The sequence below is a fragment of the Hypanus sabinus genome, unplaced genomic scaffold, assembly GCF_030144855.1.
Source record: "Hypanus sabinus isolate sHypSab1 unplaced genomic scaffold, sHypSab1.hap1 scaffold_122, whole genome shotgun sequence".
Taxonomy (NCBI): domain Eukaryota; kingdom Metazoa; phylum Chordata; class Chondrichthyes; order Myliobatiformes; family Dasyatidae; genus Hypanus; species Hypanus sabinus.
In genome coordinates this window covers 33,902-52,335 of record NW_026779281.1, presented here as the reverse complement: position 1 = coordinate 52,335, position 18,434 = coordinate 33,902, and the positions used below count along the sequence as shown (strand labels likewise).

Here is an 18,434-nt window from a genome sequence, read left to right as displayed (position 1 = left end):
GAAGAACCTGAAATATTACAACAATTCACTCTGAGCCCTTTTAACAACTGTGCGAACCAACCATTCACCTCAGCAGGAATTTTTATATGGCGTTAAAACTGTGGCACTTTAAGTTAATAACACATAAAAGAAAATCCCAGCTGCACATCAAGAAAAACTATTTGTGTGAGAGTGTTTAAGTTACTGTGGGGCCAGGCACCCATGCAGCTCAGGAGGAACAGGGAATAATACCAATGGAGAGAGTCAGACTGAACCAAGTCACAAATATGAGACGGCAGAAATGCCCCATTCTTATAGAGACAGGAAGAGCATCAGGGAATTGATGCTCATTCCAGATACCAGCACTCTGCCCAGTCAGAAGATGATTTCTCTCTCCAACTTGGGATGTACCTCACTGTAACAGTGTGATACCAGATCAAACCTTGGCAACTCAAGTAATCTCAACTGAAATGTTGTCCTAAACCCACTGATGGATTTTGAAAATCTTTTTACAGGTTAAAAATGAGAAGGAATTTGTCTCCAGGAATCTCAAACTTGGCACACCAGTTTTGCTGTCTCTGTCTAGATACTTAAGAAGTGGAGCAAGAGATTCAATCGACCATCCTTCCAGCTCAGACTGTGGGGAGGGATTCACTCGTGCATTTGACGAACTTGCATGCCCGTCATTTTACACAGGAGAAAGGCCGTTCACCCGCTCAGACAGTGGGAATGGATTCACTTGCTTATCACAATTGAATGTACATCAGCAAGCTCACACTGGGCAAGGCCAATCACCTGTTCTGTGTGTGAGAAGGGATTCAGTCGGTCTTCCCACCAGTGGTCATACCAGTCAGTTCACACTGGGCAGAGGCTGGTCATCTGCTGAATTTGTGGGGAAAGGTTCACTCGGTCATCTGACCTAATGGCTCACCAGCGAGTTCACACGAGGGAGCAGCCGTTCACCTGCTCAGACTGTGAGAAGAGATTCACTCACTCTTCCACCTTGTGGAAACACCAGCGAGTTCACACTGGGGAGAAGCCGTACATCTGCTCAATCTGTGGGAAGAGATTCACTGAGTCATCCACCCTACTGGTACATCAGCGAGTTCACACTGGGGAGAAGCCATTCACCTGCTCAGTCTGTGGGAAGAGATTCACTCAGTTAACCCACCTACAGAGTCATCAGCGAGTTCACACTGGGGAGAAGCCGTTCACCTGCTCAGAATGTGGGAAGAGATTCACTCAGTCATCCACCCTACAGAATCACCAGCGAGTTCACACTGGGGAGAGGCCATTCACCTGCTCAGAATGTGGGAAAGGATTCACTGAGTTATCCAGCCTACAGAGTCACCAGCGAGTTCACACTGGGGAGAGGCCGTTCAACTGCTCAGAATGTGGGAAGAGATTCACTCGCTCTTCCAGCCTACAGAGACATCGGCAAGTTCACTCCGGGGAGAAGCCGTTCATCTGCTGAGAATGTGGGACAGGATTCAGTTAGTCATCCCAACTGCTGGTACACCAGTCGGATCACAATGAGGAGTGGCCATTGTTATGAATCTCTAGGTTTCATTTGCTGTGGACTATCATTTTAAGAGAGAGAAATGAAGAAGATGAATCAGTCTGACTTGCAGCTATTTTACATTGCTCGCAGCTTGTTTAGTTTAACCAAGGACATAGACACTCAGAGTCAGATGGGGATGAAGGAGGAAAAATGGAAGGATCGAACCCAGGGAACTAGTGGACAAGGGTCACTGTTTGGAATTTTTCTATGCCCACAATGGTGGGTTAATTATCAATTCAGCATACATCGAATGTGTGGTTGTTACCTTGTTTGATCCATAGGAGTGGATCTGTTTTGGGGTATCCTGTGAAGACCACTGATGTGTTAACCCTTGCCTAGATGTGGTGTGGTAATTCACTTGACGATACCTCTTGTGACAAGTCACTTTCGGTGATAATTCATATGTGGATTTGGAATGATGACAGATAAAATCTACAGCAACTATTCTCTCATTTTACAACCATGGAACCTGTGGAATTCAACATAATTGCCTTCTCTCGACATTTACCCTAGATTACAAATATCTCTCTCTCATCACCTATTCTGTGGATGAACTGAACATTCATACTTTACCATCTCAAGACTCCAAGCCTTGTTTCCCCCGAGAATAGTTTGGGAGCTATATTTACACACATGCCACTTAACTTTTGTTTATCTTCCTTAAGTTATTGTATAAGTAGATTCTATTAAAGATTGTTTTAACATCAAAAACAGACTCCAGGTGTAGTCCATTGCTGCTGGTTCATTTCTAAAGCATAACAATTCAGAGTAAAATTGGGGCCTGCAACCGGAATATGAACAGGTTTGGGGGTGTATTGATTAGTTATCGATTTCATTGGGGAAATTCCTTTTGATTTATTTGTGTGTGGAAAATCAGCAGCAATGGATGTTGATAGATGTCAGGAAGCACTAGCCTCTGAGGCATTAGAGGACGCCGGTAGGATTGAGTTGTTGAGTCTTGCTAGAAGGTTAAAACTTGCTAAGGTGAAATCGACAATGAGGAGGGCTCAGATGCAGAGGATAATAGCTGAACATTATGTATCTGAGGGAGTGTTTAAAGTGGAGGAGTTGGAGTTTTTTCCTGAAAGTAAACCTCGTGAGCTTGAGCTCCAGTAGAAGTGAGAAAAATTAAAGATGGAGGCTGCGGAAAGGCAGTGGGAGCTTGAGACTAGACAGACAGAGAAACAGGGAGGAAGCAGAAAGACCGGCTGTTTGAGTTGGAAAAGATGGAGAGATTGCAGCAAAGGGGTCTAGCGTTAGACTCTAGTGTTAAGTTGAGGCCAGTCAAGAAGTTAAATTGGTTCCTCCATTTGACGAGGTAGAGGCTGATAAATACTTTCGGCATTTTGAGAAGTTTGCTCAGAGTTTAAAATGGCCAAGAGAGGGTTGGCATATTCTCTTACAAAGTGCAATTCAGGAGAACGCTTAGCAAGCCGATTCTGCTTTGGCAGTTGATGAAGCAGCTGATTATAGAACATAGAATAGTACAGCACAATACAGGCCCTTCGGCCCACAATGTTGTGCCAACCCTTAAGCCCTGCCTCCCATATATCCCCCCACACCTTAAATTTCTCCATATACCTGTCTGGTAGCCTTTTGAATTTCACTATATCTGCTTCCACCACTGACTCAGGCAGTGCATTCCACACACCAACCACCCTCTGAGTGAAAAAAACCTTTCTCTAATATCCCCCTTGAACTTCCCACCCCTTACCTTAAAGCTACGTCCTCTTGTATTGAGCAGTGGTGCCCTGGGGAAGAGGTGCTGGCTGTCCACTTTATCTATGCCTCTTAATATCTTGTATACCTCTATTATGTCTCCTTTCATTCTCCTTCTTTCCAGAGAGTAAAGCCCTAGCTCCCTTAATTTCTGATCATAATGCATGCTGACTAAACCAGGCAGTATCCTGGTAAATCTCCTCTGTACCCTTTGCAATGCTTCCACATACTTCCTATAGTGAGGCGACCAGAACTGGACACAATACTCCAAATGTGGCCTAATCAGAGTTTTATAGAGCTGCATCATTACATCGCGTCTCTTAAACTCTATCCCTCGACATATGAAAGCTAACACCCTATAAGCTTTCTTAACTACCCTATCTACCTGTGAGGCAACTTTCAGATCTGTGGACATGTACTCCCAGACCCCTCTGCTCCTCCACACTACTAATTATCCTGCCATTTACTTTGTACTTTGCCTTGGAGATTTCAGCTTCCAAAGAGCACCACCTCACACTTCTGAAGGTAGAAGCAAAAAGTAGTAAGGTGAAAAGTAAAAGTGGCAGGCAGGCAAATCCGGGGCAAAAATCAAAAAGGGCCAGTTTTCAACATAATTGTATAAGGGCTAAGAGTGTTTAAAAACAAGGCTGAAGGCATTGTGGGTCAATGCATGGTGCATTTGTAACAAGGTGAATGATTGAATGTGCAGATAGTTATTAATGAATATGATATAGTTGGGATCCCAGAGTCATGGCTCCAGGGTGACCAAGGATGCGAGGTCAACATCCAGGGATATTCAATATTCAGGAGGGATAGACAAGAAAGAAAAGGAGGTGGGGTAGCGTTGCTGGTTAGAGAGGAGATTAATGCAATAGAAAGAAAGGAAATTGGCCTGGAGGATGTGGAATCAATATCAGTACAGCTGCATAACACTCAGGGGTAGAAAACGCTGGTGGGAGATGTGTACAGGCCACATAACAGTACTAGTGTGGTTTCGGATGGCATTAAACAGGAAATTAGAAATGCGTGCAATAAAGGTACAACAGTTGTAATGGGTGAGTTCATTCTACATATAGATTGGGTGGACCAAGTGGGTAAGGGTGCTGAGGAAGAAGATTTCTTGGAATGTATGCAAAATGGTTTTCTGAACCAAAATGTCGAGGAACCAACTAGACAGCAAGCCATTCTAGACTGGGTATTATTGTGTGATGAGAAAGGGTTAGTTAGCAATCTTGTCGTGCGAGGCCCTTTGGGTAAGAGTGACCATAATATGGTGGAATTCTTCATTAGGATGGAGAGTGACGTAGTTAATTCAGAAAAAAAAAGGTTCTGAACTTAAAGAAGGGTAACTTTGAAAGTATGAGATAGGAATTAGCTAAGATAGACTGGCAAATGATACTTAAAGGGATGATGGTGGATATGCAATGGCAAGCATTTAAAGATTGCGTGGATGAACTACAACAAGTGTTCATCCCAGTTTGGCAAAAGAATAAACCAGGGAAGGTAGTGCACCCATGGCTGACAAGAGAAATTAGGGATAGTATCAATTCCAAAGAAGAAACATACAAATTAGCCAGAAAAGGCAGCACACTTGAGGACTGGGAGAAATTCAGAGTCCAGCAGAGGAGGACAAAGGGATTAATTCAGAAAGGGACAAAAGATTATGAGAGAAAGCTGGCAGGGAACATAAAAACTGACTGTAAAATCTTTTATAGCCTTTTAAAGAAAACGATTGGTTGACAAATGTCAACCCTTGCAGTCAGAAACAGGTGAATTGATCATGGGGAATAAGGACATGGCAGACCATTTGAATAACAACTTTGGTTCTGTCTTCACTAAGGAGGACATAAATAATCTTCTGGAAATAGTAGGGGACCGAGGGTCTAGTTAGATGGAGGAACTGAGGGAAATGCATGTTCGTAGAGAAGTGGTGTTAGGTAAATTGAAGGGATTAAAAGCAGATAACTCCTCAGGGCCAGATGGCCTGCATCCCAGAGTGCTTAAGGAAGTAGCCTAAGAAACAGTGGATGCATTAGCGATAATTTTTCAAAACTCTTCAGATTCTGGATTAATTCCTGAGAATTGGAGGGTGGCTAATGTAACCCCACTTCTTACAAAAGGAGGGAGAGAGAAACTGGGGAATTGTAGATTGGTTAGCCTGACATCAGTGGTGGGGACAATGCTAGACAGTTATCGAAGATGTGAAAGATTTGGAAAGAGGTGAAATCATCGGAAAAAGTCAGCATGGATTTGTGAAAGGTAAATCATGTCTGACAAATCTTATAGAAGTTTTTGAGGATGTAACTAATAGAGTGGATGGGGAGATCCAGTGGATCTGGTATATTTGGATTTTCAAAAGGCTTTTGACAAGGTCCCACACAGTAGATTAGTGTGCAAACTTAAAGCACACGGTATTGGGGGTATGGTACAGATGTGGATAGAGAATTGTTTGCCAGACAGGAAGCAAAGAGTGGGAATAAATGGGACCATTTCATAATGGCAAGCAGTGACTAGTGGGGTATTGCAAGGCTCATTGCTGGGACCCCAGCTGTTTACAATATTTATTAATGATTTAGACCAGGGAATTAAATGCAGTATCTCCAAGTTTGTGGAAGACATGAAGCTGGGAGGCAGTGTTAGCTATGAGGAGGATGCAAAGTGGATGCAGGCTGACTTGGATAGGTTAGATGAGTGGGCAGATTCATGGCAGATGCAAATTAATGTGGATAAATGTGAGGTTCTCCACCTTGGTGGCAAGAGCAGGAAAACATGGTGGCCAATTAGGAAAAGGGGAGGTACAACAATACCTGGGTGTAATTGTACACCAGTCATTGAAAGTTGGTATGCAGGTACAGCAGGTGGTGAAAAAGGCAAATGGTATGTTGGCATTCATAGCACGAGGATTCCAGTATAGGAGCAGGAAGGTTCTACTGCAGTTGTACAAGGCCTTGGTGAGACCACACCTGGAGTATTGTGTTCAGTTTTGGTCCCCTAATCTGAGGACAGACACTCTTGCCGTTGAGGGAGTACAAAGAACGTTCATCAGATTGATTCCTGGGATGGCAGGACTTTCATATGAGGAAAGACTAGGCTTATACTCGCTGGAATTTAGAAGATTGAGGGGGATCTTATTGAAATGTATAAAATTCTAAAGGGATTGGACCGGCTAGATGCAGGAAGATTGTTCCCGATGTTGGAGAAGTCTGGAAAGAGGGGTCACAGTTTAAAGAGATAGGGGAAGCATTTTGGGACCGAGATGAGGAAAAAGTTCTTCACACAGAGAGTGGAGAATCTGTGGAATTCTCCGCCACAGGAAACAGTTGAGGCCAGTTCATTGGCTATATTTAAGAGGGAGTTAGATATGGCCCTTGTGGCTAAAGCGACCGGGAGTATGGAGAGAAAGTAGGTACAGGGTTCTGAGTTGGATGATTCGCCATGACCATGCTGAATAGCGGTGCAGGCTCAAAGGGCTGAATGACCTACCCCTGAACCTATTTTCTATGCTTCTATCATCCGAACATCAACTCCCTAATCATTCTGCATCACTTATTAATTCTTTTTTTAATTGATTATGGCTTAATTGAAATTTGGAGGCATATGCATCCTAGTGATAGAGAATACTCTTTTTTTTTCCCTCACATGTTCATAATAAATATTCGAGAATCGACTATTTTATAGTCAACCCTCGATTTATATTTAATGTTCAGAAATGTGAATATGATGCAATTGTTGTCTCTGATCATACTCCTTTAAACCTAATAATTGAACTGAAAGATGATGCTTCTACTGGACCACTTTGTTTTCCAGAACATTGTCAATGAAGTTCTGAATTTGTTGAGTTTATTGAAACTCAGAGTTTTTTTATCTTTAATAATACAGGAAACGTCTCAAAGTTAGTAATTTCGGATATATTAAAAGACTATTTAGGTGGTCAGATTATTTCATATATAGCTAAGCTGAAGAAACAGACAAGAATGGAATTAGATAAAATCTCTAAACAAAGAATTAGATAACATCAGTGCTACCTCTCCAAATGTTGCTTTGTTTAAAAGAAGAGTTAAATTACAATCACAGTATAATTTATTACTAACATATCCTATTGAAGGATATTTGCTTAAATTGTAAAGTCAGTTTTATATTTTTGGGGATAAAAATACTATGCACTTAGCTTCCCAATTAATGGCAGCTGTAGCTAAGACAAATTTTAAAGATTCGTAAAAATATTGGAGATATATCATGTAACGATAAAGACATCAATAATATTTTTCAGGATATTTATTCTTTTCTTTATAGATCTCAACTTTCTGCAGATTCCTCCAAAGTGAAGGCTTTTTTTTACATAAGATTAAATTTCCTCAAATTACTGTTGAAGATCAACAGATGCCTGATGCACCAGTTATTGAGCATTTAATTCAGAAAACTATGTTGTTAATGCAGTCAGGTCAAGCTCCTGGACTTGATGTGTATTTGGTAGGATTTTACATAAAAATTGAAAGGTTACTTTCTCGTTACCTGTTGGAAATATTTCATGAATCCTTTGAGAAGGGTAGTTTACCTTTTTATGAAGCTTCTATTTCTTTAATCCTTAAGAAAGATAAAAATCCTACTGAACGTTCATCATATAGACCTATTTCGTTATTAAATGTGGATTTGAAAACTCTCTCTAAGATAATGGCTAACCACTTGGAAAATATTTCAACTAAAATTATCTCGATGGAGCCAACAGGCTTTATTAAAGGTCGTTACTGTTTCTCCAGTGTTCGGAGATTGATGAACATTATATATTCATCACTATCTAAGGAACCCCAATGTGTTATCTCTTTCGATGCAGGACAGGCATTTGATAGAGTTGAGTGGTCATATTTGTTTAAAATTTTAGGAAAAAATTGGTTTTGGTAATAATTTCAACAGGTGGATTCAAATGATTTATGAGAATCCTATTGCCACAGTTATTACTAATAATTTCAGGTCCTTTTTTCCCCACTTTCAGTGGCACAAGACAGGGTTTTCCATTAAGCCCTTCATTATTTAATCTTGTACTGGAGCCTTTGGCCATAAAACTCCGTGAAGCTAAAAATATTCATGGTATTTCTATGAATTGAACCATACATAAGATTTCTCTTTACACAGATGATCTTTTGGTAAAAGATTTTGGTAAATTTTCAGGATATAAACTTAACTTCAATAAAAAGGGGATTGTTTCCATGAAATGCCACTGTGTTTAAATATAATGATATTCCATTTAGAATTGTTCATTCTTTTAAATCTTTAGGTATTATAATTACTAAATATATATCTTTATAAAGATAATGTAGTTCCTTTAATGGACTCCATGAAACAACTATTTTCTGGATGGAATCCACTTACTCTTGCTTTAATAGGTCGTATCCATGCCGTGAAAATGATGATTTTACTTAGATTTTTATATATTTTTCAAAATATTCCTATCTTTTTAAATAAAAAAATTGATCAAATTGACTCACTTATTTTGTACTTTATTTAGAACAATAATTTAGAACAATGGTTTTTTATATTGAAATTTTTTATTTAAACCTTCAATAACTCATCCGATTTTTCTCCTGTGGAGAAATAAGGGGATCCGGTCTTGTGCAGATTTACTTTGTGATGGCCGATTGATGACTTTTGAAGAGTTAATTAGCAAATATTCTCTCTCATACACACTTACTGCAATATTTTCAGGTTTGACATTTTTTTACAACAATACTTATCTAAGTTTCTATATATGGCAGAATCTGATTTGTTGGATACAATTTTGAATTTGAATCCATTAGTAAGAGGTTCCATTGGTAGAATTTATAATTTATGTTTACTATAAAAAGATATCCTCTCACTAAAGATTAAACAAGATTGTGAGAGAGAACTTAATATGACCTTTGTTAATGAAGATTGGTTGCGAGTTCTGAAAATAGTAAATTCTTCTTTGATATGTGCCAATCACGGTTTAATTAAGTTTAAAATTGTTCACCGTTATAATTTAACAAAGGTGAGATATTCAAGATATTTCCTGACATAGACAATTACTGTGATAGGTGTAAAACTAAAATAGCCACTTTGTCACATATATTCTGGTCATGTTCTTCTTTAAAATCTTTTTGGAAATCTTTGTTTTCTACAATTTCTAAAGCTCTGAAAATTAATTTACAACCTATTACATTGACTGTACTAATTGGAATAGTTCCACATCATATTCAGGGTATTGCATCTTCACATCAATGTGTAATTGCATTTGTTACATTGTTTGCAAGAAGGGCTATTTTATTAAAGTGGAAAGATACCTCTGTCCCTACATTAATTCAATGGTTTTCTCAAGTAATGTTATATGTCGGTTTTGGAAAAAAAAATGGAAGTAGAACTTTTGATCCTTGATTGGACTTTGAGAGAAGATGGGGCTGTTTTGCCAAATTATTTAATTTGTATTATTTTATATGGTTTCCTTCCAATTTTATTTTATACAAGGATGAATTAGCAGTTAATGATTCTTTTTCTTTTTTTGTGAGAGAGAGAGAGAGAGAAAATATGAATATATGATGGTAAGATGTATTGTTGTGGGAGTTGATTCCTAATGTTTGTTTTCCTTTTTTCCTTTTTTGGTAGTTAGTGGGGTTCCTTTTTTTTAGTTAGTTGGGGTACTCCTTTTTTCCTTCATATATTTTGATGAGCTTTTTTTCTTCAGCTTTATTAATTGTATATATATGAACTTGTTGAAGTTTTGTATCATTTTATAGCTGTAGAAGATTATGCATCAATAAAAAGTTTCTGAAAATGAAGATTCATTATTTTTGTTAAAGGATTTATGATTTAATCATGATGGCATGAAGTCGATCTGGTATTGAATTGAGAAGCGGCAAGACCTTTCCTGAAATGGAACAGCAGAACAAATAAATCGGAGAAATCTGTTACTTTCGCAAAAATACATGATATGAAACTTGAATTTGGTTCGCTTACAGATGACGGATGCTAACAGAAAGCTTGACATATCTATCTCTACTGTTCAAGAATCTCTGAAGAATTTGGACTTTCAATTTCATTATTTTTGTTAAAGGATTTAAGATTTAATCATGATGGCAGGAAGTCGATCTGGTTTTGAATTGAGAAGCGGCAAGACCTTTCCTGAAACACCTTTCAGATGCTCAAACAGACTACCCATCGAATTGAGAAGGAACAATAACAGTTAACAAACAAGAATTGAAGATGTCATCTATGGAAAAGAAACTTAATGAAGTCACATTGGAATTATCAAGAACAAAGAGAAATAAATGATTGATTTAGACAGCAAAGCGCGCCGGAAGAATTTTCGGGTTTGCCTGAAAATACTGAAACTGGTGACCTGTTAAATTTCTTCTGAGATATGCTGCATTCACTTTTTAGTGAGATCCTTGAAGTGAACCCTTTACTCGACAGAGCACATAGAATTCCAAGATTTCAGCGTTTATCTGAATTACGTCCACGACCACTCATACTTTTCTTGCATTGTTATACAAGCAAAAAAGCTATAATCCGAGAGGCTAGAAAAGAGGACAACTAATCTACAATTCAACTGAAATTGGTATAGTGGAAGATTTTGCTCCTGAGATTTTTGCCGAAAGAAGGAAATACTGGGAAATGATGCTTTTTTCTTTCTCAATAATAATAATAATGAATTGTTAAGAGGAGTCGTGGTTCCTTTTTTATATTAGCTGAGTGGTATACTCTACACGATTTTGACAGTGCATATTCCTTTCTTTGTACTTTTATTGAAATATACATTTGATAGATCTTCTCTGACTCTCAAGTGATCTCATCTGAAATGTTGTCCTTCACCCACTGATGGATTTTGTATATCTTTTTACAGTTTAAATCTGACCAGGAATTTTTCTGTGGGAATTAAAACACAACAAACCAATTGTGCTGCCTCTGTCTGGATATTTAAGAAGTGGAGCAAGGGATCCAATCAACCATCCTTCCTGCTCAGGCTATGGGGAGAGATTCACTAGGTCATCTGACTGACTGGCACGCACATCATTCTACATAGAGGAGAGGCCATTAACCTGCTCAGACAATAGGAATTAATTCACTCGGTCATCTCATCTGAAGGTACATCAGCGAGTTCACACTGGGGCAAACCCATTCACCTGTGCTGTGTGTGGGAAGGGATTCAGTCTGTCCTCCCACCTGTGGACACACCAGTCAGTTACACTGCACGGAGGCTGGTCATCTGCTGAACTTGTGGAGAAAGATTTATTCGGTCATCTAACGTAATGGCTCACCAGCAAGTTCAAACTGGGGAGCGGCCGTTCACCTGCTCGGTCTGTGAGAAGAGATTCACTCACTGTTCCACCCTATGGAGTCACCAGCCAGTTCACACTGGGGAGAAGCCGTTCACCTGCTCAGTCTGTGGGAAGGGATTCACTCTGTCATCCTCCCTATTACGCACCAGACAGTTCAAACTGGGGAGCGGCCGTTCACCTGCTCAGACTGTGGGAAGGAATTCAGTCAATCATCCAATCTACAGAGTCATCAGAGAGTTCACACTGGGGAGAAGCTGTTCACTTGCTCTGAATGTGAGGAGGCATTCACATGGTCATCTCACCTACTGAAACACCAGCGATTTCACACTGGTTCGAGGCCGATCACCTGCTCAGACTTTGGGAAGAGTTTCTCTCAGTCATCTCCACCAAATGTGCATCACTGAGTTCACACTGGGGAGTGATTGTTCACCTGCTGTGAGTGTGAAAGGGATTCTCTCAGTAATTAACCTTATGGCACCATTAACCTTGTGGTTCACAATAGGAAGAAGTTTCAGTAAGCTGTATACTGGATATTTGTCCATCCCCTTTGCTGAATGCAACTTTGAGACTGACTGTCGGTGCTGAACTCCGCAATTATTGCTGCTGCTCACCACACCCAGTTCTGCACCCTGGTCACTGGGCATGGGAGGAGTTTCTTCTGCTGCACATTCACCTTTAATGGAACTGGAGATTAATATTCTGGCTCTGAGACAAATAAATCAGTTCTATTTTGAACTCTATGTCTTCGGATTCTGTTGAATTTATAACACTGCTAATGTACAGTAGATGGTCAAGTCAGGCCAGCTGGACCCTGCCAGTGATTCTGTTCCAGGTGAGTCCTTTTAAATCCTCCCCTGTTGTTCACCTCTCGCTCTGCCTGTGGTGATGGTTTCCAAGCAGTCACCACTCTGTGGGTGAAGTGGTTTCCTTTGAAGTTCCTGCAGACTGAAGAAGTCGAGCTGACTGCAGTTCTGTCTGAGATGTTCTTCGCCCCTCAAATCTCTGGGTTGAGGAGGAATAACATTGGTAGTTAACCTCCTTATTCATGGCTCATTTCCACATTATGGGTCATTTTTCCTGCTTCTAAAGGGTTGTTGAAAGCGCACTTTCCTCTAAAGACTGAAAGCGGAATGGGGAACCATCTGTCGGATTTTCAACGGAGCAGGGTCAGAAACCAGAGGCAATTCTGCACAGGGAAGAGTTTGGGGCTCGGCGATAATCAGGGTAAAAACGTATGATGAGGAGAAGGGAATCAGCAGCAGGCGTGGCACCGAATGACAGATTAGTAACATTTGGAAGCTGATTGACAGAGAAAATAATTTGGTTGTCTGACTGATGACACAAACAGTACCTGTGGTGAGGTGCTCCAGTGGTCGAGTAACACGTGTGTGTTGGGAACGGTTTTATCTATTGGGGGAGTTGTTCCTGCTTGTTTATCCTGTAATGTTATATCTGGATGGTTATTATGGGTTGTCCTGTCTGAAATAATGTATTGATTATCATGTAATTTGTAAGATTTTGACTCTAAAACTGGTTCACGCTTGAATTTATGATGGCTTTTTGAAGTGATGGAGGTCATTCATCAGTACTTTAAAGCAATATTTTGGTGAATGATATTTGCCACTTGATTGTACTTTTGTAAGTAATCCGATTGAGTTACTGCTGCAGGATCCTGGTTTGTGTTGGATTGTGTCTGGTTTCTCTTGGCATTTTGTGCACTTACTGCCTTGTTTGTTTGTATTTCATGTATTTTTTTGATTTTTTTTTACATTTTAACCACCTTGTCCTGTATTTCTGCAAGGAATGTCTCTCTTTCTGGGAACAGTTTTCCAACTCTCAGTCAGGTGCACGATGCTTCCTTGTCACCATCCAGTCTGCTCAGATCGTTGGGATGTCTCCCATGGAGGGTCATACTCATTCCACTGGTTAATGTTTTCTTCGATAGTGATGATTCATTTTTCTGAGTTGGCTTCTTATGTACGTTTTCTGGTCTATATTTCTTATAACGATTGCATATACACACATGGAGTGCTGAATCCAGTTCATGTTTGTTGTCAGTTCACGTTGTTGGAAGTTTCATCTGACGGTTGTGTGATTGTTTTCATATGTATGATTTCTCTTCCTCCTTCTGTCCAAAGTCTAAGTGGGTTTGTGTGTAAATAGTCTTTTCTAAAGTTGCTATTTATCTTTTAACTTTGCTGATTGAAATGGGTCCAGGATATTTTTATTAAAGAAAAATCAATGTCGGTATTGATGAAGGTGTTTATTGCATTTGTTGTATTTGATAACTATTGTGCTCTGTTTGACAGGGTTTTTTTTAAGCCTTGAACTAAATTTTGCCAAAGTTTTCCCAGATACATGGGAATCAAGAGTCCCGATAAAGGGTCTTGGCCCGAAATGTTGATTCCCATCCTCAGATGCTGTCTGATATGCTGAGACCCTCCAGCACTTTGTGTGTAGTTCTCTAGCGTTTGCAGGTCCTCTTGTTTCCCAGATACTTATATATTTCTTGAAAGAATAAGCCAAAAACAAGCTGCTATCGGGGCTGTGTGGCTCTGTTGGTAAAATATTAAATAAATCATTGGAAGGAGTTGGCATGGGGTTGGAAGGTGTAGAATCTCCTTGGGTTGAATTAACGAGCAGCAAATATAAATAAACTCCCTGATGGGAATTCTACAGAGACCTCCAAACAACAGTAAGTATGTGGTCCACAAATTACATTGGGAGATAGAAAATGCGTGCCAAAAGGGCAATGTTACAATGGTCATGGAGGATTGTCATGCAGGTGACTAGGAAAATTAGGATGGTGTTCAAGATGTTTTTTTAGAGCAGCTCGTGGTTGAGCCCACTTGGGGATCAGCTGTTCTGGATTGTGTGTTGTAATGAACCTAAATTAATTCGGTCACTTAAGTTCAAGGAACTCTTAAAGACAAGTGATCTTAATATGATCATATTCATCCTGATATTAGAGAAGGAGAAACTAAAGTCAGATGTGGAATAAAGAGAATTAGAGATGCACGAGAGAAAAATTGGTCAAAATTGATTTGAAAAGAACACTTGCAGGGTAAAAACGGAACAGCAATGGCTGGAATTTCTGGAAGAAATTGGGAAGGCACAGGATGTATACATCCGAAGGAGGAAGTGGAATTCTGAAGGTAAGGTGACCAAACTCTGGCTGATAAGAGTAATCAAACACAACATGAAAACCAAAGAGAGGGCATAGAGCAATAATTACTCGGAAGTTAGATGATTGGGAAGCATTTAAAAACCAACAGAATGCAGCTAAAATAATTAAGAAGGAAATGATGGAATACATAGGTGAGCTAGCTAGTAATATTCAAGAGGATGCCATATTTTTCTTCAGGTACATATAGTGTTAAAGAGAGGCGGAAGTGGATATCAGACCACTGAAAAATGATGCTGGAGAGGTAGTAATGTGGTGGGGGTGCATGGGAATGGCAGATGAACTGAATAAGTATTGTACATCACTCTTATCACTCTGCCAGGAATACCGAAGTCCCAGATGTCAGTGGTCAGAATGTGTAAAGTAACGTTACTCAGGGGAAGGTTTTTGGGAAGCACAAAGGTCTGAAGTTAAATAGTTCATCTGGAACGGATAGCGTACACTCCAGAGATCTGAAAGAGGTGGCTGAGGAGATGTGGAGGTATTATCAATGAACTTTTGAGAATCGTTAAGGAAATTATATCCTGAGAAGATTCTTCCTTCATTACTCCCATTCTCCCAGTTTCACCTGTCATCTACCGCTTCTTTCATCCCTCTCAGCCCCACACTTCTTCCACTGACGGCTCATCTTTTTTTTTCCCAGTCCTGATGAAGGGTCTCGGCCTGAAACGTCGACCGTTTACTATTTCCCATATATGCTGCCTGGCCACCCAGGTTCCTCCAGCATTTTGTGTTTGTGTTGCTTGGATTTCCAGCATCCACAGATTTTCTCCTGTTTTTGATAAAATAAAGGCGGGATCACGTAATATAGCAAGAAAACAGTCGGAAGTGAGAGGATTGGAAATTACGTAACCAACAGGAGACAACGAAAAAAAGACACACATGAGAGACAAAATGAAAAATTAAAGTAAGTGAGCCAATAATATCAGTTATCAAGAGCTGTTCATACATATAAATAGTAAAAGAGGGCGAGTTGATATTGTACCGCTGGAAGATGATGCTGCCGATCGAGCAAAGAAATAGCAGCTGAACGTAACAAGTATTTTGTGTCATTCTTCACTGTATAAGACAATAAGACATAGGAGCAGAATTAGGCCATTCAGCCCATCAAGTCTGCTCTGTCGTTCTATCATGGATGATCCCGGTTCTCACTCAATCCTATGCACCTACCTCCTCGGCATATCCTGTAATGCCCTGACTGATCAGCAAGCTTCTGGATTCTGCCTTAAATGTACACACAGACATGGCCCTCACCGCCGTCAGAGAATTCCACAGATTCACTGCTCTCTGACTGAATAAGATTCTTTTTAACGAAACTGAAAGGTCGCTCCTCAGTGTTGAGGCTGTGTCCTCTGTTATCGCAACCCCCACCATAAGAAAAGTCCCGTCCTCATCCACCCTTTCTAGACTTTTCCCACATTCAGTGAGTTTCATTGCGATTTGCCACCCCACCACCCGCATTCATTAAACTTAGGTCAGTGCAGGAGTACAGGCCCAAGGATGGCAAACGGTCCTCATATATTAACCCCTTCATTCCCGGAATCATCATCTTGAACATCCTCTGGATTCTCTCCAACGACAGCACACGTTTTCAGAGATATGGGTCCCAAATGCTCTGTGCGGCCTACAAGGGTCTTAAAAATACTAGCATTATCTCCTTGCTTATATAGACAATAGACAATAGGTGCAGAAGTAGACTATTCGGCCCTTCGAGTCTGCACAGCCATTTTGAGATCATGGCTGATTATCTACTATCAATACCCTGTTCCTGCCTTGTCCCCATATCCCTTGATTCCCCTATCCATAAGATACCTATCTAGCTCCTTCTTGAAAGCCTCCACTATCTTCCGAGGCAGTGCATTCCAGACCCCTACAACGCTCTGGGAGAAGTTTTTCCTTAACTCTGTCCTAAATAGCCTACCCCTAATTCTCAAACCATGCCCTCTGGTACTGGACTCTCCCAGCATCTGGAACATATTTCCTGCCTCTATCTTGTCCAATCCCTTAATAATCTTATATGTTTCAATTAGATCCTCTCTCAATCTCCTTAATTCCAGCGTGTACAAGCCATCTTCCACTTTACTGTAAATAATTGCCAAATTTGCATTTGCCTTCTTTACACAGGCTCGTCCCGTAAATTAACCTTCTGTGAGTTTTGCCCGATGATTCATATTTCCTTCTGTACTTATGTTGTTTGAACCTTCTTCCCCATCAGATAATAGTTCAGAATTGTTCCTTTTGCTAAAAAGCACTGTCGTCCAATTACCAATATTGTATTCCATCTGCCACATTTTTGCTCATTCTTCAAATTTGCCTGTGTCCTGCTGCAATCACATTGCTTCCTCAGCCCTACCGACGCCTCCACCTATCTTTCACAAATCTGTCCCGTAGCCCGAGTTTCGGACGGGGTCCACGTCCGGATTACCTCGGTTGTGTCGATCATAATATTTCAACAGTGCAAACCAGGATCTAATTCTGACTTCGCTTGTTGTTTGTTTTTCCGATTCGTCTAACCACACAAGTTACTGGTAAAAGGAATCACATATCTAGCATATCCACTTTCCAAACAGACCTGATCATCCGGTGAGACTGACGGCACCAGCGGATCCCCCAAGAGTTTATTTACTCATTCAATCTTCTGATTTTTAATGGACAGATCTTCTGGAAAATTTTGAAGAAGTTACACGTAGGTTAGATTCAGGAGAATCGTTGGATGTTGTGTACTTGGATTTTCAGAAGGCCTTTGAGAAGGTGCTGCTCATGAGGCTGTTTAACCAGTTAATATTCAATGGCATAAGACCATGAGACCATAATATGTAGGAGTGGAATTAAACCATTTGTTACATCGAGTGTGCTTCGCCATTCCATCGTGGCTGATCCAATTTTCCTTTCAGCTCCAGTCTTCTGTCTTCCACCCACATCTACTCATGTCCTGAACAATCAGGAATCTGTCACACTGTGTATTAAATATACAGAAACATATTTGTCTGCACTGATGACTCCACTCTTTGGCTGAAGGAACTATTCCTCATCTCTATTTTAAAAGGATTGCCTTCCGTAAAATCCTCTGCACATCCACTCTATCAAGGCCTTTCACTATTGGTTAGTTTTCAATGAGGCCACTCCTAATTTTTCTGAATTCCAGTGAATACAGACCCAAAGTGATCAAACATTCTTCAGATGGCACGTCATCCAATCCTGGAATCACTTTCGTGAAACTGATTTGAGCCATCTCCAGTCAAACAAGGGGCCGGAAACAGCACATAACACTCCAGGTGTGGCCCCACCAGTTATATAACCATATAACAATCACAGCACGGAAACAGGCCATCTCGGCCCTCCTGGTCCGTGCCGAACCCTTAATCTCACCTAGTCCCACCTACCCGCACTCAGCCCATAACCCTCCTTTATAAAGTTCTTTATAAAGTGTCCGCATTATCTTCTTGCTTTTATATTCTGGTTCTCTGGAAATCCACGCTGACATTGCACGCCTTCTTCACCCAGACTCAACCTGTAAATTCCCCTTTATGGACTGTCACACAGGACCTCCCGGGTCTCTTTCCCCCTGAGATTTGTGTTTGCATTTTCCCTCCGTTTAGAAAAGAATCAATGATTTCATTTCCCCTACCAATGTGCATGACCAGAGACGGTGCTACCTTCCACCTGCCATTTCCTTACCCATTTTCCTAATCTATGTAGGTGC

The 18,434-nt window shown here is 40.4% G+C and overlaps 1 protein-coding gene across 5 annotated transcripts in view; it reads left to right on the top strand.

Moving 5' to 3' along the window:
* Positions 1–15,613, top strand: part of LOC132386592 (zinc finger protein 773-like) — a 33,194-nt gene extending 17,581 nt beyond the window's left edge. For 3 of the 5 annotated variants that reach the window (XM_059958890.1, XM_059958891.1, XM_059958889.1), the window contains exon 3: positions 495–2,327. In XM_059958890.1, the coding sequence (XP_059814873.1) occupies positions 902–1,453 (552 nt within the window). In that variant the 5' untranslated portion in view covers positions 495–901 and the 3' untranslated portion in view covers positions 1,454–2,327. Of the gene's footprint in view, positions 1–494; positions 2,328–7,552; positions 9,731–15,523 lie in introns of those variants that run through there. The other 2 variants (XR_009509599.1, XR_009509597.1) reach the window with 2 other exon arrangements.
* Positions 15,614–18,434: the final 2,821 nt, after the last annotated feature.